Source organism: Lampetra planeri, chromosome 10 (genome assembly GCF_965212315.1).
Source record: "Lampetra planeri chromosome 10, kcLamPlan1.2.h2, whole genome shotgun sequence".
NCBI classification, from domain to species: domain Eukaryota; kingdom Metazoa; phylum Chordata; class Hyperoartia; order Petromyzontiformes; family Petromyzontidae; genus Lampetra; species Lampetra planeri.
In genome coordinates this window covers 662,345-687,493 of record NC_136116.1, presented here as the reverse complement: position 1 = coordinate 687,493, position 25,149 = coordinate 662,345, and the positions used below count along the sequence as shown (strand labels likewise).

Sequence of the window (25,149 nt, the reverse complement as noted above, 5' to 3'; positions counted from 1 at the left end):
AGTGCTGTAGGAGTGTGTGGTAGTGATGTAGGAGTGTGTGGTAGTGATGTAGTGTGGTGGTGCTGTAGGTATGTGTGGTAGTGATGTAGTGTGTGGTGGTGATGTAGGAGTGTGGTAGTGATGTAGGAGTGTGGTAGTTCTGTAGGAGTGTTGGTAGTGCTGTAGGAGTATTGGTAGTGCTGTAGGATTGTGTGGTAGTGCTGTAGGAATGTGTGGTAGTGATGTGGTGTGTGGTAGTGCTGTAGGAGTGTGTGGTAGTGCTGTAGGAGTGTGTGGTAGTGATGTGGTGTGTGGTAGTGATGTGGTGTGTGGTAGTGCTGTAGGTGTGTGTGGTAGTGTTGTAGGTGTGTGTGGTAGTGATGTGGTGTGTGGTAGTGCTGTAGGAGTGTGGTAATGCTGTAGGAGTGTGTGGTAGTGATGTGGTGTGTGGTAGTGATGTGGTGTGTGGTAGTGCTGTAGGAGTGTGTTGTAGTGCTGTAGGAGTGTGTGGTAGTGATATAGGAGGGTGTGGTAGTGATATAGGAGTGTGTGGTAGTGCTGTAGGTGTGTGGTAGTGATGTGGTGTGTGGTAGTGATGTGGAGTGTGGTGGTGATGTGGTGGTGATGTGGTGTGTGGTAGTGATGTGGTGTGTGGTAGTGATGTGGTGTGTGGTAGTGATGTAGGAGTGTGTGGTAGTGCTGTACGTGTGTGTGGTAGTGCAGTAGGTGTGTGTGGTAGTGCAGTAGGTGTGTGTGGTAGTGCAGTTGGTGTGTGGTAGTGATGTGGTGTGTAGTAGTAATGTGGTGTGTGGTAGTGATGTGGTGTGTGGTAGTGATGTGGTGTGTGGTAGTGATGTGGTGTGTGGTAGTGATGTAGGAGTGTGTGGAAGTGATGTGGTGTGTGGTAGTGATGTGGTGTGTGGTAGTGATGTAGGAGTGTGTGGTAGTGATGTAGGAGTGTGTGGTAGTGATATAGGAGTGTGTGGTAGTGATGTATGAGTGTGTGGTAGTGATATAGGAGTGTGTGGTAGTGATGTAGGAGTGTGTGGTAGTGATGTAGGAGTGTGTGGTAGTGATGTAGGAGTGTGTGGTAGTGATGTAGGAGTGTGTGGTAGTGATGTAGGAGTGTTTGGTAGTGATGTAGGAGTGTGTGGTAGTAATGTAGGAGTGTGTGGTAGTGATGTAGGAGTGTGTGGTAGTGATGTGGTGTGTGGTAGTGATGTGGTGTGTGGTAGTGATGTAGGAGTGTGTGGTAGTGATGTAGGAGTGAGTGGTAGTGATGTAGGAGTGTGTGGTAGTGATATAGGAGTGTGTGGTAGTGATGTAGGAGTGTTTGGTAGTGATGTAGGAGTGTGTGGTAGTAATGTAGGAGTGTGTGGTAGTGATGTAGGAGTGTGTGGTAGTGTTGTAGGAGTGTGTGGTAGTGATATAGGAGGGTATGGTAGTGATATAGGAGTGTGTGGTAGTGCTGTAGGTGTGTGTAGTAGTGATGTGGTGTGTGGTAGTGATGTAGGAGTGTGGTAGTGATGTAGTGTGTGGTAGTGATGTGGAGTGTGGTGGTGATGTGGTGGTGATGTGGTGTGTGGTAGTGATGTAGGAGCGTGTGGTAGTGCTGTAGGTGTGTGTGGTAGTGCAGTAGGTGTGTGTGGTAGTGCAGTAGGTGTGTGTGGTAGTGCAGTAGGTGTGTGGTAGTGATGTGGTTTGTGGTAGTAATGTGGTGTGTGGTAGTGATGTGGTGTGTGGTAGTGATGTGGTGTGTGGTAGTGATGTAGGAGTGTGTGGTAGTGATGTGGTGTGTGGTAGTGATGTGGTGTGTGGTAGTGATGTGGTGTGTGGTAGTGATGTAGGAGTGTGTGGTAGTGATGTAGGAGTGTGTGGTAGTGATGTAGGAGTGTGTGGTAGTGATGTAGGAGTGTGTGGTAGTGATGTAGGAGTGTGTGGTAGTGATGTAGGAGTGTGTGGTAGTGATGTAGGAGTGTTTGGTAGTGATGTAGGAGTGTGTGGTAGTGATATAGGAGTGTGTGGTAGTGATGTATGAGTGTGTGGTAGTGATATAGGAGTGTGTGGTAGTGATGTAGGAGTGTGTGGTAGTGCTGTAGGTGTGTGTGGTAGTGATGTGGTGAGTGGTAGTGCTGTAGGAGTGTGTGGTAATGCTGTAGGAGTGTGTGGTAGTGATGTGGTGTGTGGTAGTGATGTGGTGTGTGGTAGTGATGTGGTGTGTGGTAGTGCTGTAGGAATGTGTTGTAGTGCTGTAGGAGTGTGTGGTAGTGATATAGGAGGGTGTGGTAGTGATATAGGAGTGTGTGGTAGTGCTGTAGGTGTGTGTGGTAGTGATGTGGTGTGTGGTAGTGATGTAGGAGTGTGGTAGTGATGTAGTGTGTGATAGTGATGTGGAGTGTGGTGGTGATGTGGTGGTGATGTGGTGGTGATGTGGTGTGTGGTAGTGATGTGGAGTGTGGTAGTGATGTGGTGTGTGGTAGTGATGTAGGAGTGTGTGGTAGTGCTGTAGGTGTGTGTGGTAGTGCAGTAGGTGTGTGTGGTAGTGCAGTAGGTGTGTGTGGTAGTGCAGTAGGTGTGTGGTAGTGATGTGGTGTGTGGTAGTAATGTGGTGTGTGGTAGTGATGTCGTGTGTGGTAGTGATGTGGTGTGTGGTAGTGATGTAGGAGTGTGTGGTAGTGATGTGGTGTGTGGTAGTGATGTGGTGTGTGGTAGCGATGTGGTGTGTGGTAGTGATATAGGAGTGTGTGGTAGTGATGTAGGAGTGTGTGGTAGTGATGTAGGAGTGTGTGGTAGTGATGTAGGAGTGTTTGGTAGTGATGTAGGAGTGTGTGGTAGTAATGTAGGAGTGTGTGGTAGTGATGTAGGAGTGTGTGGTAGTGATGTGGTGTGTGGTAGTGATGTGGTGTGTGGTAGTGATGTGGTGTGTGGTAGTGATGTAGGAGTGTGTGGTAGTGCTGTAGGAGTGTGTGGTAGTGATGTAGGAGTGTGTGGTAGTGATGTAGTGTGGTGGTGCTGTAGGTATGTGTGGTAGTGATGTAGTGTGTGGTGGTGATGTAGGAGTGTGGTAGTGATGTAGGAGTGTGGTAGTTCTGTAGGAGTGTTGGTAGTGCTGTAGGAGTATTGGTAGTGCTGTAGGATTGTGTGGTAGTGCTGTAGGAATGTGTGGTAGTGATGTGGTGTGTGGTAGTGCTGTAGGAGTGTGTGGTAGTGCTGTAGGAGTGTGTGGTAGTGATGTGGTGTGTGGTAGTGATGTGGTGTGTGGTAGTGCTGTAGGTGTGTGTGGTAGTGTTGTAGGTGTGTGTGGTAGTGATGTGGTGTGTGGTAGTGCTGTAGGTGTGTGTGGTAGTGCAGTAGGTGTGTGTGGTAGTGCAGTAGGTGTGTGTGGTAGTGCAGTAGGTGTGTGGTAGTGATGTGGTGTGTGGTAGTAATGTGGTGTGTGGTAGTGATGTCGTGTGTGGTAGTGATGTGGTGTGTGGTAGTGATGTAGGAGTGTGTGGTAGTGATGTGGTGTGTGGTAGTGATGTGGTGTGTGGTAGTGATGTGGTGTGTGGTAGTGATATAGGAGTGTGTGGTAGTGATGTAGGAGTGTGTGGTAGTGATGTAGGAGTGTGTGGTAGTGATGTAGGAGTGTTTGGTAGTGATGTAGGAGTGTGTGGTAGTAATGTAGGAGTGTGTGGTAGTGATGTAGGAGTGTGTGGTAGTGATGTGGTGTGTGGTAGTGATGTGGTGTGTGGTAGTGATGTGGTGTGTGGTAGTGATGTAGGAGTGTGTGGTAGTGCTGTAGGAGTGTGTGGTAGTGATGTAGGAGTGTGTGGTAGTGATGTAGTGTGGTGGTGCTGTAGGTATGTGTGGTAGTGATGTAGTGTGTGGTGGTGATGTAGGAGTGTGGTAGTGATGTAGGAGTGTGGTAGTTCTGTAGGAGTGTTGGTAGTGCTGTAGGAGTATTGGTAGTGCTGTAGGATTGTGTGGTAGTGCTGTAGGAATGTGTGGTAGTGATGTGGTGTGTGGTAGTGCTGTAGGAGTGTGTGGTAGTGCTGTAGGAGTGTGTGGTAGTGATGTGGTGTGTGGTAGTGATGTGGTGTGTGGTAGTGCTGTAGGTGTGTGTGGTAGTGTTGTAGGTGTGTGTGGTAGTGATGTGGTGTGTGGTAGTGCTGTAGGAGTGTGGTAATGCTGTAGGAGTGTGTGGTAGTGATGTGGTGTGTGGTAGTGATGTGGTGTGTGGTAGTGCTGTAGGAGTGTGTTGTAGTGCTGTAGGAGTGTGTGGTAGTGATATAGGAGGGTGTGGTAGTGATATAGGAGTGTGTGGTAGTGCTGTAGGTGTGTGGTAGTGATGTGGTGTGTGGTAGTGATGTGGAGTGTGGTGGTGATGTGGTGGTGATGTGGTGTGTGGTAGTGATGTGGTGTGTGGTAGTGATGTGGTGTGTGGTAGTGATGTAGGAGTGTGTGGTAGTGCTGTACGTGTGTGTGGTAGTGCAGTAGGTGTGTGTGGTAGTGCAGTAGGTGTGTGTGGTAGTGCAGTAGGTGTGTGGTAGTGATGTGGTGTGTAGTAGTAATGTGGTGTGTGGTAGTGATGTGGTGTGTGGTAGTGATGTGGTGTGTGGTAGTGATGTGGTGTGTGGTAGTGATGTAGGAGTGTGTGGAAGTGATGTGGTGTGTGGTAGTGATGTGGTGTGTGGTAGTGATGTAGGAGTGTGTGGTAGTGATGTAGGAGTGTGTGGTAGTGATATAGGAGTGTGTGGTAGTGATGTATGAGTGTGTGGTAGTGATATAGGAGTGTGTGGTAGTGATGTAGGAGTGTGTGGTAGTGATGTAGGAGTGTGTGGTAGTGATGTAGGAGTGTGTGGTAGTGATGTAGGAGTGTGTGGTAGTGATGTAGGAGTGTTTGGTAGTGATGTAGGAGTGTGTGGTAGTAATGTAGGAGTGTGTGGTAGTGATGTAGGAGTGTGTGGTAGTGATGTGGTGTGTGGTAGTGATGTGGTGTGTGGTAGTGATGTAGGAGTGTGTGGTAGTGATGTAGGAGTGTGTGGTAGTGATGTAGGAGTGTGTGGTAGTGATATAGGAGTGTGTGGTAGTGATGTAGGAGTGTTTGGTAGTGATGTAGGAGTGTGTGGTAGTAATGTAGGAGTGTGTGGTAGTGATGTAGGAGTGTGTGGTAGTGTTGTAGGAGTGTGTGGTAGTGATATAGGAGGGTATGGTAGTGATATAGGAGTGTGTGGTAGTGCTGTAGGTGTGTGTAGTAGTGATGTGGTGTGTGGTAGTGATGTAGGAGTGTGGTAGTGATGTAGTGTGTGGTAGTGATGTGGAGTGTGGTGGTGATGTGGTGGTGATGTGGTGTGTGGTAGTGATGTAGGAGTGTGTGGTAGTGCTGTAGGTGTGTGTGGTAGTGCAGTAGGTGTGTGTGGTAGTGCAGTAGGTGTGTGTGGTAGTGCAGTAGGTGTGTGGTAGTGATGTGGTTTGTGGTAGTAATGTGGTGTGTGGTAGTGATGTGGTGTGTGGTAGTGATGTGGTGTGTGGTAGTGATGTAGGAGTGTGTGGTAGTGATGTGGTGTGTGGTAGTGATGTGGTGTGTGGTAGTGATGTGGTGTGTGGTAGTGATGTAGGAGTGTGTGGTAGTGATGTAGGAGTGTGTGGTAGTGATGTAGGAGTGTGTGGTAGTGATGTAGGAGTGTGTGGTAGTGATGTAGGCGTGTGTGGTAGTGATGTAGGAGTGTGTGGTAGTGATGTAGGAGTGTGTGGTAGTGATGTAGGAGTGTTTGGTAGTGATGTAGGAGTGTGTGGTAGTGATATAGGAGTGTGTGGTAGTGATGTATGAGTGTGTGGTAGTGATATAGGAGTGTGTGGTAGTGATGTAGGAGTGTGTGGTAGTGCTGTAGGTGTGTGTGGTAGTGATGTGGTGAGTGGTAGTGCTGTAGGAGTGTGTGGTAATGCTGTAGGAGTGTGTGGTAGTGATGTGGTGTGTGGTAGTGATGTGGTGTGTGGTAGTGATGTGGTGTGTGGTAGTGCTGTAGGAATGTGTTGTAGTGCTGTAGGAGTGTGTGGTAGTGATATAGGAGGGTGTGGTAGTGATATAGGAGTGTGTGGTAGTGCTGTAGGTGTGTGTGGTAGTGATGTGGTGTGTGGTAGTGATGTAGGAGTGTGGTAGTGATGTAGTGTGTGATAGTGATGTGGAGTGTGGTGGTGATGTGGTGGTGATGTGGTGGTGATGTGGTGTGTGGTAGTGATGTGGAGTGTGGTAGTGATGTGGTGTGTGGTAGTGATGTAGGAGTGTGTGGTAGTGCTGTAGGTGTGTGTGGTAGTGCAGTAGGTGTGTGTGGTAGTGCAGTAGGTGTGTGTGGTAGTGCAGTAGGTGTGTGGTAGTGATGTGGTGTGTGGTAGTAATGTGGTGTGTGGTAGTGATGTCGTGTGTGGTAGTGATGTGGTGTGTGGTAGTGATGTAGGAGTGTGTGGTAGTGATGTGGTGTGTGGTAGTGATGTGGTGTGTGGTAGCGATGTGGTGTGTGGTAGTGATATAGGAGTGTGTGGTAGTGATGTAGGAGTGTGTGGTAGTGATGTAGGAGTGTGTGGTAGTGATGTAGGAGTGTTTGGTAGTGATGTAGGAGTGTGTGGTAGTAATGTAGGAGTGTGTGGTAGTGATGTAGGAGTGTGTGGTAGTGATGTGGTGTGTGGTAGTGATGTGGTGTGTGGTAGTGATGTGGTGTGTGGTAGTGATGTAGGAGTGTGTGGTAGTGCTGTAGGAGTGTGTGGTAGTGATGTAGGAGTGTGTGGTAGTGATGTAGTGTGGTGGTGCTGTAGGTATGTGTGGTAGTGATGTAGTGTGTGGTGGTGATGTAGGAGTGTGGTAGTGATGTAGGAGTGTGGTAGTTCTGTAGGAGTGTTGGTAGTGCTGTAGGAGTATTGGTAGTGCTGTAGGATTGTGTGGTAGTGCTGTAGGAATGTGTGGTAGTGATGTGGTGTGTGGTAGTGCTGTAGGAGTGTGTGGTAGTGCTGTAGGAGTGTGTGGTAGTGATGTGGTGTGTGGTAGTGATGTGGTGTGTGGTAGTGCTGTAGGTGTGTGTGGTAGTGTTGTAGGTGTGTGTGGTAGTGATGTGGTGTGTGGTAGTGCTGTAGGAGTGTGGTAATGCTGTTGGAGTGTGTGGTAGTGATGTGGTGTGTGGTAGTGATGTGGTGTGTGGTAGTGCTGTAGGAGTGTGTTGTAGTGCTGTAGGAGTGTGTGGTAGTGATATAGGAGGGTGTGGTAGTGATATAGGAGTGTGTGGTAGTGCTGTAGGTGTGTGGTAGTGATGTGGTGTGTGGTAGTGATGTAGGAGTGTGGTAGTGATGTAGTGTGTGGTAGTGATGTGGAGTGTGGTGGTGATGTGGTGGTGATGTGGTGTGTGGTAGTGATGTGGTGTGTGGTAGTGATGTGGTGTGTGGTAGTGATGTAGGAGTGTGTGGTAGTGCTGTACGTGTGTGTGGTAGTGCAGTAGGTGTGTGTGGTAGTGCAGTAGGTGTGTGTGGTAGTGCAGTAGGTGTGTGGTAGTGATGTGGTGTGTAGTAGTAATGTGGTGTGTGGTAGTGATGTGGTGTGTGGTAGTGATGTGGTGTGTGGTAGTTATGTGGTGTGTGGTAGTGATGTAGGAGTGTGTGGTAGTGATGTGGTGTGTGGTAGTGATGTGGTGTGTGGTAGTGATGTGGTGTGTGGTAATGATGTGGTCTGTGGTATTGATGTAATGTACGAGTGTCTGGTAGTGTTGTAGTGTGTGTGGTAGTGATGTGGTGTGTGGTAGTGATGTGGTGTATGGTAGTGATGTGGTGTGTGGTAGTGATGTGGTGTGTGATAGCGATGTGGTGTGTGGTAGCGATGTGGTGTGTGGTAGCGATGTGGTGTGTGGTAGTGATGTGGTGTATGTGGTAGTCATGTGGTGTGTGGTAGTCATGTGGTGTGTGGTAGTGCTGTAGAAGTGTGTGGTAGTGATGTAGGAGTGTGTGGTAGTGATGTAGGAGTGTGTGGTAGTGATGTAGGAGTGTGTGGTAGTGCTGTAGGTGTGTGTGGTAGTGATGTGGTGTGTGGTAGTGATGTAGGAGTGTTTGGTAGTGATGTAGGAGTGTGTGGTAGTAATGTAGGAGTGTGTGGTAGTGATGTAGGAGTGTGTGGTAGTGTTGTAGGAGTGTGTGGTAGTGATATAGGAGGGTATGGTAGTGATATAGGAGTGTGTGGTAGTGCTGTAGGTGTGTGTGGTAGTGCTGTAGGTGTGTGTGGTAGTGATGTGGTGTGTGGTAGTGATGTAGGAGTGTGGTAGTGATGTAGTGTGTGGTAGTGATGTGGAGTGTGGTGGTGATGTGGTGGTGATGTGGTGGTGATGTGGTGTGTGGTAGTGATGTGGTGTGTGGTAGTGATGTGGTGTGTGGTAGTGATGTAGGAGTGTGTGGTAGTGCTGTAGGTGTGTGTGGTAGTGCAGTAGGTGTGTGTGGTAGTGCAGTAGGTGTGTGTGGTAGTGCAGTAAGTGTGTGGTAGTGATGTGGTGTGTGGTAGTAATGTGGTGTGTGGTAGTGATGTGGTGTGTGGTAGTGATGTGGTGTGTGGTAGTGATGTAGGAGTGTGTGGTAGTGATGTGGTGTGTGGTAGTGATGTGGTGTGTGGTAGTGATGTAGGAGTGTGTGGTAGTGATGTAGGAGTGTGTGGTAGTGATATAGGAGTGTGTGGTAGTGATGTATGAGTGTGTGGTAGTGATGTAGGAGTGTGTGGTAGTGATGTAGGAGTGTGTGGTAGTGATGTAGGAGTGTTTGGTAGTGATGTAGGAGTGTATGGTAGTAATGTAGGAGTGTGTGGTAGTGATGTAGGAGTGTGTGGTAGTGATGTGGTGTGTGGTAGTGATGTGGTGTGTGGTAGTGATGTGGTGTGTGGTAGTGATGTAGGAGTGTGTGGTAGTGATGTAGGAGTGTGTGGTAGTGATATAGGAGTGTGTGGTAGTGATGTATGAGTGTGTGGTAGTGATATAGGAGTGTGTGGTAGTGATGTAGGAGTGTGTGGTAGTGATGTAGGAGGGTGTGGTAGTGATGTAGGAGTGTGTGGTAGTGATGTAGGAGTGTGTGGTAGTGATGTAGGAGTGTTTGGTAGTGATGTAGGAGTGTGTGGTAGTAATGTAGGAGTGTGTGGTAGTGATGTAGGAGTGTGTGGTAGTGTTGTAGGAGTGTGTGGTAGTGCTGTAGGAGTGTGGTAGTGATGTAGGATCGTGTGGTAGTGATGTAGGAGTGTGTGGTAGTGATGTAGGAGTGTGTGGTGGTGATGTAGGAGTGTGTGGTAGTGATGTAGGAGTGTGGTAGTGCTGTAGGAGTGTGTGGTAGTGCTGTAGGAGTGTGTGGTAGTGCTGTAGGAGTGTGTGGTAGTGATGTAGGAGTGTGTGGTAGTGATGTAGTGTGGTGGTGCTGTAGGTATGTGTGGTAGTGATGTAGTGTGTGGTGGTAATGTAGGAGTGTTGGTAGTGCTGTAGGAGTGTTGGTAGTGCTGTAGGATTGTGTGGTAGTGCTGTAGGAATGTGTGGTAGTAATGTGGTGTGTGGTAGTGATGTGGTGTGTGGTAGTGATGTGGTGTGTGGTAGTGCTGTAGGTGTGTGTGGTAGTGCTGTAGGTGTGTGTGGTAGTGATGTGGTGTGTGGTAGTGCTGTAGGAGTGTGTGGTAGTGATATAGGAGGGTGTGGTAGTGATATAGGAGTGTGTGGTAGTGCTGTAGGTGTGTGTGGTAGTAATGTGGTGTGTGGTAGTGATGTAGGAGTGTGGTAGTGATGTAGTGTGTGGTAGTGATGTGGAGTGTGGTGGTGATGTGGTGGTGATGTGGTGTGTGGTAGTGATGTGGTGTGTGGTAGTGATGTGGTGTGTGGTAGTGATGTAGGAGTGTGTGGTAGTGCTGTACGTGTGTGTGGTAGTGCAGTAGGTGTGTGTGGTAGTGCAGTAGGTGTGTGTGGTAGTGCAGTAGGTGTGTGGTAGTGATGTGGTGTGTGGTAGTGATGTGGTGTGTGGTAGTGCTGTAGGTGTGTGTGGTAGTGTTGTAGGTGTGTGTGGTAGTGATGTGGTGTGTGGTAGTGCTGTAGGAGTGTGGTAATGCTGTTGGAGTGTGTGGTAGTGATGTGGTGTGTGGTAGTGATGTGGTGTGTGGTAGTGCTGTAGGAGTGTGTTGTAGTGCTGTAGGAGTGTGTGGTAGTGATATAGGAGGGTGTGGTAGTGATATAGGAGTGTGTGGTAGTGCTGTAGGTGTGTGGTAGTGATGTGGTGTGTGGTAGTGATGTAGGAGTGTGGTAGTGATGTAGTGTGTGGTAGTGATGTGGAGTGTGGTGGTGATGTGGTGGTGATGTGGTGTGTGGTAGTGATGTGGTGTGTGGTAGTGATGTGGTGTGTGGTAGTGATGTAGGAGTGTGTGGTAGTGCTGTACGTGTGTGTGGTAGTGCAGTAGGTGTGTGTGGTAGTGCAGTAGGTGTGTGTGGTAGTGCAGTAGGTGTGTGGTAGTGATGTGGTGTGTAGTAGTAATGTGGTGTGTGGTAGTGATGTGGTGTGTGGTAGTGATGTGGTGTGTGGTAGTTATGTGGTGTGTGGTAGTGATGTAGGAGTGTGTGGTAGTGATGTGGTGTGTGGTAGTGATGTGGTGTGTGGTAGTGATGTGGTGTGTGGTAATGATGTGGTCTGTGGTATTGATGTAATGTACGAGTGTCTGGTAGTGTTGTAGTGTGTGTGGTAGTGATGTGGTGTGTGGTAGTGATGTGGTGTATGGTAGTGATGTGGTGTGTGGTAGTGATGTGGTGTGTGATAGCGATGTGGTGTGTGGTAGCGATGTGGTGTGTGGTAGCGATGTGGTGTGTGGTAGTGATGTGGTGTATGTGGTAGTCATGTGGTGTGTGGTAGTCATGTGGTGTGTGGTAGTGCTGTAGAAGTGTGTGGTAGTGATGTAGGAGTGTGTGGTAGTGATGTAGGAGTGTGTGGTAGTGATGTAGGAGTGTGTGGTAGTGCTGTAGGTGTGTGTGGTAGTGATGTGGTGTGTGGTAGTGATGTAGGAGTGTTTGGTAGTGATGTAGGAGTGTGTGGTAGTAATGTAGGAGTGTGTGGTAGTGATGTAGGAGTGTGTGGTAGTGTTGTAGGAGTGTGTGGTAGTGATATAGGAGGGTATGGTAGTGATATAGGAGTGTGTGGTAGTGCTGTAGGTGTGTGTGGTAGTGCTGTAGGTGTGTGTGGTAGTGATGTGGTGTGTGGTAGTGATGTAGGAGTGTGGTAGTGATGTAGTGTGTGGTAGTGATGTGGAGTGTGGTGGTGATGTGGTGGTGATGTGGTGGTGATGTGGTGTGTGGTAGTGATGTGGTGTGTGGTAGTGATGTGGTGTGTGGTAGTGATGTAGGAGTGTGTGGTAGTGCTGTAGGTGTGTGTGGTAGTGCAGTAGGTGTGTGTGGTAGTGCAGTAGGTGTGTGTGGTAGTGCAGTAAGTGTGTGGTAGTGATGTGGTGTGTGGTAGTAATGTGGTGTGTGGTAGTGATGTGGTGTGTGGTAGTGATGTGGTGTGTGGTAGTGATGTAGGAGTGTGTGGTAGTGATGTGGTGTGTGGTAGTGATGTGGTGTGTGGTAGTGATGTAGGAGTGTGTGGTAGTGATGTAGGAGTGTGTGGTAGTGATATAGGAGTGTGTGGTAGTGATGTATGAGTGTGTGGTAGTGATGTAGGAGTGTGTGGTAGTGATGTAGGAGTGTGTGGTAGTGATGTAGGAGTGTTTGGTAGTGATGTAGGAGTGTATGGTAGTAATGTAGGAGTGTGTGGTAGTGATGTAGGAGTGTGTGGTAGTGATGTGGTGTGTGGTAGTGATGTGGTGTGTGGTAGTGATGTGGTGTGTGGTAGTGATGTAGGAGTGTGTGGTAGTGATGTAGGAGTGTGTGGTAGTGATATAGGAGTGTGTGGTAGTGATGTATGAGTGTGTGGTAGTGATATAGGAGTGTGTGGTAGTGATGTAGGAGTGTGTGGTAGTGATGTAGGAGGGTGTGGTAGTGATGTAGGAGTGTGTGGTAGTGATGTAGGAGTGTGTGGTAGTGATGTAGGAGTGTTTGGTAGTGATGTAGGAGTGTGTGGTAGTAATGTAGGAGTGTGTGGTAGTGATGTAGGAGTGTGTGGTAGTGTTGTAGGAGTGTGTGGTAGTGCTGTAGGAGTGTGGTAGTGATGTAGGATCGTGTGGTAGTGATGTAGGAGTGTGTGGTAGTGATGTAGGAGTGTGTGGTGGTGATGTAGGAGTGTGTGGTAGTGATGTAGGAGTGTGGTAGTGCTGTAGGAGTGTGTGGTAGTGCTGTAGGAGTGTGTGGTAGTGCTGTAGGAGTGTGTGGTAGTGATGTAGGAGTGTGTGGTAGTGATGTAGTGTGGTGGTGCTGTAGGTATGTGTGGTAGTGATGTAGTGTGTGGTGGTAATGTAGGAGTGTTGGTAGTGCTGTAGGAGTGTTGGTAGTGCTGTAGGATTGTGTGGTAGTGCTGTAGGAATGTGTGGTAGTAATGTGGTGTGTGGTAGTGATGTGGTGTGTGGTAGTGATGTGGTGTGTGGTAGTGCTGTAGGTGTGTGTGGTAGTGCTGTAGGTGTGTGTGGTAGTGATGTGGTGTGTGGTAGTGCTGTAGGAGTGTGTGGTAGTGATATAGGAGGGTGTGGTAGTGATATAGGAGTGTGTGGTAGTGCTGTAGGTGTGTGTGGTAGTAATGTGGTGTGTGGTAGTGATGTAGGAGTGTGGTAGTGATGTAGTGTGTGGTAGTGATGTGGAGTGTGGTGGTGATGTGGTGGTGATGTGGTGGTGATGTGGTGTGTGGTAGTGATGTGGTGTGTGGTAGTGATGCGGTGTGTGGTAGTGATGTAGGAGTGTGTGGTAGTGCTGTAGGTGTGTGTGGTAGTGCAGTAGGTGTGTGTGGGAGTGCAGTAGGTGTGTGTGGTAGTGCAGTAGGTGTGTGTGGTAGTGCAGTAGATGTGTGGTAGTGATGTGGTGTGTGGTAGTAATGTGGTGTGTGGTAGTGATGTGGTGTGTGGTAGTGATGTGGTGTGTGGTAGTGATGTAGGAGTGTGTGGTAGTGATGTGGTGTGTGGTAGTGATGTGGTGTGTGGTAGTGATGTGGTGTGTGGTAATGATGTGGTGTGTGGTAGTGATGTGATGTAGGAGTGTGTGGTAGTGTTGTAGTGTGTGTGGTAGTGTTGTAGTGTGTGTGGTAGTGATGTGGTGTGTGGTAGTGATGTGGTGTATGGTAGTGATGTGGTGTGTGATAGTGATGTGGTGTGTGATAGCGATGTGGTGTGTGGTAGCGATGTGGTGTGTGGTAGCGATGTGGTGTGTGGTAGTGATGTGGTGTATGTGGTAGTCATGTGGTGTGTGGTAGTCATGTGGTGTGTGGTAGTGCTGTAGAAGTGTGTGGTAGTGATGTAGGAGTGTGTGGTAGTGATGTAGGAGTGTGTGGTAGTGATGTAGGAGTGTGTGGTAGTGATATAGGAGGGTGTGGTAGTGATATAGGAGTGTGTGGTAGTGCTGTAGGTGTGTGTGGTAGTGATGTGGTGTGTGGTAGTGATGTAGGAGTGTGGTAGTGATGTAGTGTGTGGTAGTGATGTGGAGTGTGGTGGTGATGTGGTGGTGATGTGGTGGTGATGTGGTGTGTGGTAGTGATGTGGGGTGTGGTAGTGATATGGTGTGTGGTAGTGATGTAGGAGTGTGTGGTAGTGCTGTAGGTGTGTGTGGTAGTGCAGTAGGTGTGTGTGGTAGTGCAGTAGGTGTGTGTGGTAGTGCAGTAGGTGTGTGGTAGTGATGTGGTGTGTGGTAGTGATGTGGTGTGTGGTAGTGATGTAGGAGTGTGTGGTAGTGATGTAGGAGTGTGTGGTAGTGATATAGGAGTGTGTGGTAGTGATGTATGAGTGTGTGGTAGTGATATAGGAGTGTGTGGTAGTGATGTAGGAGTGTGTGGTAGTGATGTAGGAGTGTGTGGTAGTGATGTAGGAGTGTGTGGTAGTGATGTAGGAGTGTGTGGTAGTGATGTAGGAGTGTTTGGTAGTGATGTAGGAGTGTGTGGTAGTAATGTAGGAGTGTGTGGTAGTGATGTAGGAGTGTGTGGTAGTGTTGTAGGAGTGTGTGGTAGTGCTGTAGGAGTGTGGTAGTGATGTAGGATCGTGTGGTAGTGATGTAGGAGTGTGTGGTGGTGCTGTAGGAGAGTGTGGTAGTGATGTAGGAGTGTGTGGTAGTGATGTAGGAGTGTGTGGTGGTGATGTAGGAGTGTGTGGTAGTGATGTAGGAGTGTGGTAGTGCTGTAGGAGTGTGTGGTAGTGCTGTAGGAGTGTGTGGTAGTGCTGTAGGAGTGTGTGGTAGTGATGTAGGAGTGTGTGGTAGTGATGTAGTGTGGTGGTGCTGTAGGTATGTGTGGTAGTGATGTAGTGTGTGGTGGTAATGTAGGAGTGTTGGTAGTGCTGTAGGAGTGTTGGTAGTGCTGTAGGATTGTGTGGTAGTGCTGTAGGAATGTGTGGTAGTAATGTGGTGTGTGGTAGTGATGTGGTGTGTGGTAGTGATGTGGTGTGTGGTAGTGCTGTAGGTGTGTGTGGTAGTGCTGTAGGTGTGTGTGGTAGTGATGTGGTGTGTGGTAGTGCTGTAGGAGTGTGTGGTAGTGATATAGGAGGGTGTGGTAGTGATATAGGAGTGTGTGGTAGTGCTGTAGGTGTGTGTGGTAGTAATGTGGTGTGTGGTAGTGATGTAGGAGTGTGGTAGTGATGTAGTGTGTGGTAGTGATGTGGAGTGTGGTGGTGATGTGGTGGTGATGTGGTGGTGATGTGGTGTGTGGTAGTGATGTGGTGTGTGGTAGTGATGCGGTGTGTGGTAGTGATGTAGGAGTGTGTGGTAGTGCTGTAGGTGTGTGTGGTAGTGCAGTAGGTGTGTGTGGGAGTGCAGTAGGTGTGTGTGGTAGTGCAGTAGGTGTGTGTGGTAGTGCAGTAGATGTGTGGTAGTGATGTGGTGTGTGGTAGTAATGTGGTGTGTGGTAGTGATGTGGTGTGTGGTAGTGATGTGGTGTGTGGTAGTGATGTAGGAGTGTGTGGTAGTGATGTGGTGTGTGGTAGTGATGTGGTGTGTGGTAGTGATGTGGTGTGTGGTAATGATGTGGTGTGTGGTAGTGATGTGATGTAGGAGTGTGTGGTAGTGTTGTAGTGTGTGTGGTAGTGTTGTAGTGTGTGTGGTAGTGATGTGGTGTGTGGTAGTGATGTGGTGTATGGTAGTGATGTGGTGTGTGATAGTGATGTGGTGTGTGATAGCGATGTGGTGTGTGGTAGCGATGTGGTGTGTGGTAGCGATGTGGTGTGTGGTAGTGATGTGGTGTATGTGGTAGTCATGTGGTGTGTGGTAGTCATGTGGTGTGTGGTAGTGCTGTAGAAGTGTGTGGTAGTGATGTAGGAGTGTGTGGTAGTGATGTAGGAGTGTGTGGTAGTGATGTAGGAGTGTGTGGTAGTGATATAGGAGGGTGTGGTAGTGATATAGGAGTGTGTGGTAGTGCTGTAGGTGTGTGTGGTAGTGATGTGGTGTGTGGTAGTGATGTAGGAGTGTGGTAGTGATGTAGTGTGTGGTAGTGATGTGGAGTGTGGTGGTGATGTGGTGGTGATGTGGTGGTGATGTGGTGTGTGGTAGTGATGTGGGGTGTGGTAGTGATGTGGTGTGTGGTAGTGATGTAGGAGTGTGTGGTAGTGCTGTAGGTGTGTGTGGTAGTGCAGTAGGTGTGTGTGGTAGTGCAGTAGGTGTGTGTGGTAGTGCAGTAGGTGTGTGGTAGTGATGTGGTGTGTGGTAGTGATGTGGTGTGTGGTAGTGATGTAGGAGTGTGTGGTAGTGATGTAGGAGTGTGTGGTAGTGATATAGGAGTGTGTGGTAGTGATGTATGAGTGTGTGGTAGTGATATAGGAGTGTGTGGTAGTGATGTAGGAGTGTGTGGTAGTGATGTAGGAGTGTGTGGTAGTGATGTAGGAGTGTGTGGTAGTGATGTAGGAGTGTGTGGTAGTGATGTAGGAGTGTTTGGTAGTGATGTAGGAGTGTGTGGTAGTAATGTAGGAGTGTGTGGTAGTGATGTAGGAGTGTGTGGTAGTGTTGTAGGAGTGTGTGGTAGTGCTGTAGGAGTGTGGTAGTGATGTAGGATCGTGTGGTAGTGATGTAGGAGTGTGTGGTGGTGCTGTAGGAGAGTGTGGTAGTGATGTAGGAGTGTGTGGTAGTGATGTAGGAGTGTGTGGTGGTGATGTAGGAGTGTGTGGTAGTGATGTAGGAGTGTGGTAGTGCTGTAGGAGTGTGTGGTAGTGCTGTAGGAGTGTGTGGTAGTGTTGTAGGAGTGTGTGGTAGTGATGTAGGAGTGTGTGGTAGTGATGTAGTGTGGTGGTGCTGTAGGTATGTGTGGTAGTGATATAGTGTGTGGTGGTGATGTAGGAGTGTTGGTAGCAGAGGTGTGGACTCGAGTCATGTGACTTGGACTCGAGTCAGACTCGAGTCATGAATTTGATGACTTGCGACTCGACTTGGACTTGCATAACAATGACTTTGTCCCACCTATGAGATGTGGACTCGAGTCATGTGACTTGGACTCGAGTCAGACTCGAGTCATGAATTTGATGACTTGCGACTCGACTTGGACTTGCATAACAATGACTTTGTCCCACCTCTGGTTGGTAGTGCTGTAGGAGTGTTGGTAGTGCTGTAGGATTGTGTGGTAGTGCTGTAGGAGTGTGTGGTAGTGCTGTAGGAGTGTGTGGTAGTGATGTGGTGTGTGGTAGTGATGTGGTGTGTGGTAGTGCTGTAGGTGTGTGTGGTAGTGCTGTAGGTGTGTGTGGTAGTGATGTGGTGTGTGGTAGTGCTGTAGGAGTGTGTGGTAGTGATATAGGAGGGTGTGGTAGTGATATAGGAGTGTGTGGTAGTGCTGTAGGTGTGTGTGGTAGTGATGTGGTGTGTGGTAGTGATGTAGGAGTGTGGTAGTGATGTAGTGTGTGGTAGTGATGTGGAGTGTGGTGGTGATGTGGTGGTGATGTGGTAGTGATGTGGTGTGTGGTAGTGATGTGGTGTGTGGTAGTGATGTAGAAGTGTGTGGTAGTGCTGTAGGTGTGTGTGGTAGTGCAGTAGGTGTGTGTGGTAGTGCAGTAGGTGTGTGTGGTAGTGCAGTAGGTGTGTGTGGTAGTGCAGTAGATGTGTGGTAGTGATGTGGTGTGTGGTAGTAATGTGGTGTGTGGTAGTGATGTGGTGTGTGGTAGTGATGTGGTGTGTGGTAGTGATGTAGGAGTGTGTGGTAGTGATGTGGTGTGTGGTAGTGATGTGGTGTGTGGTAGTTATGTGGTGTGTGGTAGTGATGTAGGAGTGTGTGGTAGTGATGTGGTGTGTGGTAGTGATGTGGTGTGTGGTAGTGATGTGGTGTGTGGTAGTGATGTGATGTAGGAGTGTGTGGTAGTGTTGTAGTGTGTGTGGTAGTGCTGTAGTGTGTGTGGTAGTGATGTGGTGTGTGGTAGTGATGTGGTGTGTGGTAGTGATGTGATGTGTGATAGCGATGTGGTGTGTGGTAGCGATGTGGTGTGTGGTAGCGATGTGGTGTGTGGTAGTCATGTGGTGTGTGGTAGTGCTGTAGAAGTGTGTGGTAGTGATGTAGGAGTGTGTGGTAGTGCTGTAGGAGTGTGTGGTAGTGCTGTAGGAGTGTGTGGTAGTGATGTAGGAGTGTGTGGTAGTGATGTAGGAGTGTGTGGTAGTGCTGTAGGTGTGTGTGGTAGTGATGTAGGAGTGTGTGGTAGTGCTGTAGGAGTTTGTGGTAGTGCTGTAGGAGTGTGTGGTAGTGCTGTAGCAGTGTGTGGTAGTGATGTAGGAGTGGGTTGTAGTGATGTAGGAGTGTGTGGTAGTGCTGTAGGTGTGTGTGCTAGTGACGTGGTGTGTGGTAGTGATGTAGGAGTGTGGTAGTGATGTAGGAGTGTGGTAGTGATGTAGTGTGTGGTAGTCATGTGGAGTGTGGTGGTGATGTGGAGTGTGGTGGTGATGTGGAGTGTGGTGGTGATGTGGAATGTAGTGGTGATGTGGTGTGTGGTAGTGATGTAGTGTGTGGTAGTGATGTAGTGTGTGGTAGTGATGTAGGAGTGTGTGGTAGTGCTGTAGGTGTGTCTGGTAGTGCAGTAGGTGTGTGGTAGTGATGTGGTGTGTGGTAGTGATGTAGTGTGTGGTAGTGATGTAGTGTGTGGTAGTGATGCAGGAGTGTGTGGTAGTGGTGTAGGTGTGTGTGGTAGTGATGTGGTAGTGATGTGGTGTGTGGTAGTGATGTAGGTGTGTGTGGTAGTGATGTGGTGTGTGGTAGTGATGTGGTGTGTGGTAGTGATGTAGGAGTGTGTGGTAGTGCTGTGGTAGTGATGTAGGTGTGTGTGGTAGTGCTGTATGAGTGTGTGGTAGTGATGTGGTGTGTGGTAGTGATGTGGTGTGTGGTAGTGATGTGGTGTGTGGTAGTGATGTGGTGTGTGGTAGTGCTGTAGGAGTGGGTGGTAGTGCTGTAGGAGTGTGTGGTGGTGATGTAGGAGTGTGTGGTAGTGCTGTAGGAGTTTGTGGTAGTGCTGTAGGAGTGTGTGGTAGTGCTGTAGCAGTGTGTGGTAGTGCTGTAGTGATGTAGTGTGTGGTAGTGATGTGCGTGTCCGTGGTGTCAGCTCCTCACCCGCCGCGGGTCGCTCCTGCTCCTCGACATCCTCCTCACTGCCGTCTCTCTCCGCTCTTCTCCGCTGTCCCGCTCCCTCTCAGCTCCCCTCTCTCAGCTCCCCCCTCTCTCAGCTCCCCTCTCTCTCTCTGATCCCCCCTCTCTGTCTCCCCCCTCTCAGCTCCCCTCTCTCTGCCTCCCCTCTACTCCTCGCGCCTCTCCTCCTCCTCCTGCCGACCTCCCACGGCTGCACTCGCCATGGCCCCCGCTGCCCGCTCGGCTTCCGCGCGTTGCCAGGGGAACCGCGCGGGGCCCGCCGGGAGCCCCGCGCGGTGGTGAGAGGGGGGTGGTGGTGAGAGGGGGGGTGGTGTTGAGAGGGGGGGGGGGTGGTGGTGAGAGGGTGGGGGGTGGTGAGAGGGGGGGTGGTGGTGAGAGGGGGGTGGTGGTGAGAGGGTGGTGGTGGTGAGAGGGGGGTGGTGGTGAGAGGGGGGGTGGTGGTGAGAGGGGGGGTGGGAGGGGGGGTGGTGGGGTTGGAAGGGGGGGGGGGTGGTGAGAGGGGGGGGGGGTGGTGAGAGGGGGGGGGGGTGGTGGTGAGAGGGGGGGGGTGGTGGTGAGAGGGGGGGGGGGGTGGTGGTGAGAGGGGGGTGGTGGTGAGAGGGGGTGGGAGGGGGGGGGTGGTGGGGTTGGAAGGGGGGGGGGGGGGTGGGAGGGGGGGGTGGTGGGGGTGGGAGGGGGGTGGTGGTGAGAGGGGGGGGGTGGTGGTGAGAGGGCGGGTGGTGGTGAGAGGGGGGGTGGTGGTGAGAGGGGGGGTGGTAGTGAGAGGGGGGGGGGGGGTGGTGGTGAGAGGGGGGGGGTGGTGATGAGAGGGGGTGGTGGTGGTGAGAGGGGGGGTGGTGGGTGGTGGTGAGAGGGGGGGTGGGAGGGTGGGGTGGTGGGGGTGGGAGGGGGGTGGTGAGAGGGGTGGGGTGGTGGTGAGAGGGGGGGGGGGTGGTGAGAGGGGGGGGGGGTGGTGGTGAGAGGGGGGCGGTGGTGAGAGGAGGGGTGGTGGTGAGAGGGGGGATGGTGGTGAGAGGGGGGGGGGGTGGTGGTGAGGGGGGGGTGGTGGTGAGAGGGGGGGGATGGTGGTGAGAGGGGGGGGGGGTGGTGAGAGGGGGGGGGTGGTGAGAGGTGGGGGGTGGTGAGAGGGGTGGTGAGAGGGGGGGTAGTGGTGAGAGGGGGGGGGTGGTGGTGAGAGGGGGGGGGTGAGAGGGGGTGGTGGTGAGAGGGGTGTTGGTGGTGGTGAGAGGGGTGGTGGTGGTGGTGAGAGGGGGGGGTGGTGGTGAGAGGGAAGGGTGGTGGTGAGAGGGGGGGGGTGGTTTGAGGGGGGGGGGGTGGTGGTGGGGTGGGAGGGGGGGGGTGAGAGGGGTGGTGGTGAGAGAGGGGGGGGGGGTGGTGAGAGGGGGTGGTGGTGGTGAGAGGGTTGGTGGTGAAAGGGGGTTGTGGTGGTGAGAGGGGTGGTGGTAGTGGTGAGAGGGGGGGGGGGGGGTGGTGGTGAGAGGGGGGGGTGGTGATGAGAGGGGTGGTGGTGGTGAGAGGGGGGGGGTGGTGGTGAGAGGGTGGGTGGTGGTGAGAGGGGGGGGGTGGTGAGAGGGGGTGGTGGTGGTGAGAGGGGGGGGGTGGTGGTGAGAGGGGGGGTGGTGATGAAGGGGTGGTGGTGGTGGTGAGAGGGGGGGGTGGTGGTGAGAGGGTGGGTGGTGGTGAGGGCGGGGGGGTGGTGAGAGGGGGGGGTGGTGGTGAGAGGGGGGGGGGTGGTGGTGAGAGGGGGGGTGGTGGTGGTGAGAGGGGGGGTGGTGGTGAGAGGGGGGTGGTGGTGAGAGGGGGGGGTGGTGAGAGGGGGGGTGGTGAGAGGGGGGTGGTGGGGTGGGGTGGGAGGGGGGTGGTGGTGTTGGTGGGAGGGAGGGAGGGGGGTTGGAGGGATAGTGGTGGGGGGGGGGCTCAGCCTGGCCCAGTTTGCGACGCGAACTTGGACTTGGTAGCTCGTGAGGCACCGCACGACACCGCTCACTCTCCACGAGAGAGAGGTGGTGGGGTGGACGACGACACGACAGAGGTGCGAGGAGGAAACTGTTCACGATGTTACCAGGCCAGGCCCACTGAGCTGGACCGCAGTTGGAGTTTGCGTCTCTCTCTCTCTCCGTGGTCGCGTTCATCTGTCTCCGGGTCCTCCCGTTTTTTCCCACCACATTTAGAATCAACATCCTAAATGTGTAGAGTAGTTGGCTGCTGCTACACATTTGTACACGATGATAAGCCACACTTCGTTGAGCTATCGTTTGTGGCTAGGTCGCTATATAACTCAGTGGGCCTTACCTGGTAAATTAAATATCCTCCTGTATACCAGGCGAGGTAGTCAAAATCTCCTAGCCACCGTGGCGCGCCCACAGACGGGCAGCGAGCAGTGACCAGATTCACTGTACGTGCATGAATCCGGAGCACCGGGCGGAAACCCACGCGTGTGAGGGGGAAACATTCTATCCCATATATTCTTTGGTTCTTTCGGTAAAGTCACGTAGATAGAAAAATCATAATAAAAATAAAGTGACAATGGCCGCTCAAAACATAAAATAGATCAGAGAGGGTGGGTAGAGTGGGTTCACTCTATGAGAATTGAAGAAGCGCCATTTCCTACGAGTCTACGATTATATACTTTCCTTTTAAGGCCACTATTATTGATTAATGCGTTGAGGTTTTTTGTTATTTGTTGGTTGTGCACCACTGCCAAGGCAGTATCACCAAATAAAGTAATTGCGTGCATAAAATCAATTTTTTTAGGTCAAATATGTAACATTTTAAAATATGGTATTTTGTATTTAAAATACAATAATGCTGCTGTCATCACTCTTCAGAAAAATGTGTTTCTTCAGATACATGATTTTATATAGGTGCAAGGCCCAATAGAGTCAAGCACAGGTACACAGCCCATAGCTAGGAATGGCCTCTGGCAAAGATTGACACCTTTTACATTGCAGCACACACCTGGATGTATTCTCAGCACTAGGTCTGTCAAAACTGCAGTATCCCGTAATAAAGTTTAACACAATACTGAACCAGAACCAGATACCTGTACAAATCAATTCCTGCCACCAGAACAGATGCCAATTTCCAGACGATTGGGAGTCAAACCCACGTGACTGATGACCAGCGAGGTTGGTGGAGGTGAGCCCATATGAAGAAGACAGCCTTGGTGCAATTCACGTTACGGGACAGACCCGGGCAGATGGAAACCTAATCTCTGGCTCCTCTGTGGGTCGCATACCCTGACAAACAGCGCAGCACAGCAGGGGTCACTCAGGGGTCAACCCTTTTGAGTTATTAACGAAAGGTTTTGAGACCTTTATAAAAGCTAGAGCCCTGGGAACAAGTGCTGAAATTGTTGTCCCGGGCAAGTTGAATTGTACAGAGTAAATCCACGTCTTGTGAATCCTCCTGATGAGGCCTCTTACCGTGCGCTGCCTTGCATTCTGTGTGGATAAGTTGAGTGGGAACACAAGTCCCTGTAATGAACACCTGGCGCAAAGCAAAGCACAGCTACACAATAGCTTGGAGATCAGGCTTTATTAGAACACATAAGCAAACGCTGTTCACAGCCACCACCATGCAACAAGGGTTCACACGCAGGTGACCACAACTGTGTCGAAATGTGCTGACCAAACTCGCAGCAAAACGTTATCTATGCTCACTAATACGTCTTCAGATTTGTAGCTGAGGGTAACCTTAGGAGTTGCCACCTTTTCAACATACCAAACCCAGACATTTCTCAGTCAGCCTAGGTCTATCAAAACTGTGCATAATACTGGAATCAAGTTCAACACAATACTGGTACCAGATCTTGTACAAATTATTTCCTTACACTCGAGCACAGGTGATAATTGCCAGACTGTCCATGTTGTTAAACTGGTTGTTAAACCGGGACACGTGTACTTTCAGAATGTATTCGCCATGTTTGTGAAGCCTTTGTGTAAAAGAAAGCTGTTGCTTTTGTGGCTGACGATGAGAGAGGTTGGTGGAGGTAAGCCCGTATGAAGAAGAAGGCGGCAGTGTTGCAGCTCGTGCGATGGCTCACAGGGCCTGCACGTAGTTCGCCGGGAGCATGCCGGAGATGCCTGTGCGCTGCACCGTGCCATACATCCAGCCCTCATCGATTTGCTGGGTGTTAACGATGACGTCCCCGTCCTGGAAAGAGACCTCGTCACGGTCTGCGGCCGTGTACTCGTACACGGCTCGGTAGATTCTCTGGAACGCATGGGGAGGGGAGAACACCGTTGAGTTACGCTGCGAGTGACTATTCCACACGTGGGCACGCTCTCTATCTCAACGGTGCCTGCATGGATGTTGTGGCACTCACAGAGGTCGAGGACAGGTGGGACGAGACCGGCGACAAGAGCTGGCGATGGCTGGCAGAAACGTTGACTCCAGCCGATGCCAGGAACGCCGTCTGCATGGAGGAGCTGCTCCGCATCTGGCTGCCCATCAGGTAGCCACCGACCGACTGGCCAGTGTGCACCTTGGTGCCCACCGTATAGTGGGTTTGCATCCTGGTGCCCACCGAGTGACCACTCTGACCTTGATTGCCTACAGGGTGGCCAGTTTGCCCTCTGAAATCCGTGGAATAGCCACTGTGAGCCTGGGGACCCACTGAGTAGTGAGTCTGCACCCTGGTGCCCACCGAGTGGCTACTCTGACCGTGAGTGCCCACTGTGTGGCCACTCTGACCCTGGGAACCCACTGAGTAGCCACTTTGTATCCTGGTGCCCAGAGAATGGTCACTCTGATCCTGGGTCCCAACTGAGTAGCCAGTTTGCACCCTAGTGCCCACTGAGTGGCTACTTTGATCTTGAGTGCCTAACGAGTAGCTACTTTGCATCTTGGTGCCCACCATCTCTTCACTCTGACCTTGATTGCCCACGATGTAGCTCGTTTGCATTCTGTTGCCTGCAGAATGCCCGCTTTGACCCTGGAATCCCACTGAGTAGTCAGTTTGCACCCTGGTGCCCGCTGAGCGGCTACTTTGATCTTGAGCGCCCACTGAGTAGCCGGTTTGCATCTTGATGCCCACCGGCTGTTCTCTCTGACCTTGTCTCCCCACGATGTCGCTAGTTTGCATTCTGGTGCCTGCAGAGTACCCGCTCTGACCCTGGGAGCCCGCTGAATAGCCAGTTTGTGCTTTGGTACCCGCGGAATGTCCACTCTGACCCTGGGTACCGACTGAGTAGTGAGTTTGCACCCTGCTGCCCACCGAGTGGCTACTTTGACCTTGAGTGCCCACTGAGTAGCCAGTTTGCACCCTGCTGCCCACGGCATGGCCACTCTGATCCTGGGTGCCCTCTGAGTGGCCGGTTTGTACCTGCTGAGAAACTGCACACAACCACCGCATTCTTATTAATGAGTGGGAATTCAGGATCCCAGGGGGTTTGCGTGCAATGCAAGCAAGCGGAGTATCAGGACGTCGTCACCTTGGAATTGCACCGCCGGCTGGCTGGAGTACGTGTTGCTGCAGAACGAGGCTGTGCGCGTGGGGCCCGACATCTCCGACTTTTCATCGCCCGTGCTCGTGCTCAGGGCACTGAGGGAGCGTGGGTACTCCCGGCCACACCGCTTCGCTTGAACTGAGTCGGGTACAGAGGACGGAAGGCACATTGCTGTTATGAGGAGCTGCACAAACATGGCATATGTACACCCGTGGTGTGGTATGGCATGCACACCACCCTGTGTATTCACACACCACTACATGCACATATTGTATCTGGGAATCTTCTCTCCAGGCAAAGCAAAGGAAAAAACATTATATCGGAGACAAATCATACTTCCAGTTATTCTCTCCCTATGTACATACGTGTGATGGCCGTGAGTGCATTACTAGCGCCACCAATGGGAACAGTACACTCCAAAAGTGGCCCTGTGCCCCCCTCAATCAGTAGCATCAACGTGAACCGATAGAGTGAGTGAATGCCATGCGTTTGCGGTGGCCGTAAAGTGAGCTGCCCACCGCTGACGACGCGCAGGCTCCGTGACTGGATGTTGTCCTCCGCAGGGTCGTAGTCAAAAATGGAGCCAGGGTTCGTTCGCCAAACACGCAAGTCTGCCGCGCGGAGAAAATAAGAGGTCAGCACGCTCCCAGGCAAGGCTTCTCTGACTAAACGCAGTCGCTGCAGACTGTGAGGCTGTGAAGCAGAGAGGAGGCTGTGAAGCAGCGTGGAGCCAGGCCCCAGAGGCTAGGTACCTGTGGTGCCACCCTGCTCAGCTGAGGTGCTCTCCATCTCCACGACACGCCGTGTGATTCCCTTGTAGGTGATGTCGCTCACATCCTGCGTATTCTTGCGCACGCGCTCCGTGATGGGGTCGTCCGTCACTGGCGTGAAGCCACGCGCTTTGCTGCGCTCGAAGTCTGCGTGGTATTTAACCTGTGACAAGAAGATACCCATTCAATCCCGGGTCACGACAAGCAGGCTCTGTGACGGTATACGGGCGCCGTGTGCGTATGCAGGAGAACCAGGGGCGTCCTGC

The 25,149-nt window shown here is 51.2% G+C and overlaps 2 protein-coding genes across 3 annotated transcripts in view; both read right to left on the bottom strand.

Moving 5' to 3' along the window:
• The window catches only part of LOC144720794 (cilia- and flagella-associated protein 69-like), a 44,371-nt gene extending 25,489 nt beyond the window's left edge, over positions 1 to 18,882 (bottom strand). For both annotated transcript variants that reach the window (XM_078597843.1, XM_078597844.1), the window contains exon 1: positions 18,628 to 18,882. In XM_078597843.1, the coding sequence (XP_078453969.1) occupies positions 18,628 to 18,657 (30 nt within the window). In that variant the 5' untranslated portion in view covers positions 18,658 to 18,882. The remainder of the gene's footprint in view (positions 1 to 18,627) is intronic.
• Positions 18,883 to 22,185: 3,303 nt separating this feature from the next.
• LOC144720793 (nebulin-like) overlaps positions 22,186 to 25,149 on the bottom strand; it is a 100,424-nt gene continuing 97,460 nt past the window's right edge. The window contains exons 138-142 of the mRNA XM_078597842.1: positions 24,866 to 25,046; positions 24,632 to 24,724; positions 24,099 to 24,251; positions 22,991 to 24,000; positions 22,186 to 22,878 (exon numbers count right to left, since the gene is read on the bottom strand). Coding sequence (XP_078453968.1) covers positions 22,705 to 22,878; positions 22,991 to 24,000; positions 24,099 to 24,251; positions 24,632 to 24,724; positions 24,866 to 25,046 — 1,611 coding nt within the window. The 3' untranslated portion in view covers positions 22,186 to 22,704. The remainder of the gene's footprint in view (positions 22,879 to 22,990; positions 24,001 to 24,098; positions 24,252 to 24,631; positions 24,725 to 24,865; positions 25,047 to 25,149) is intronic.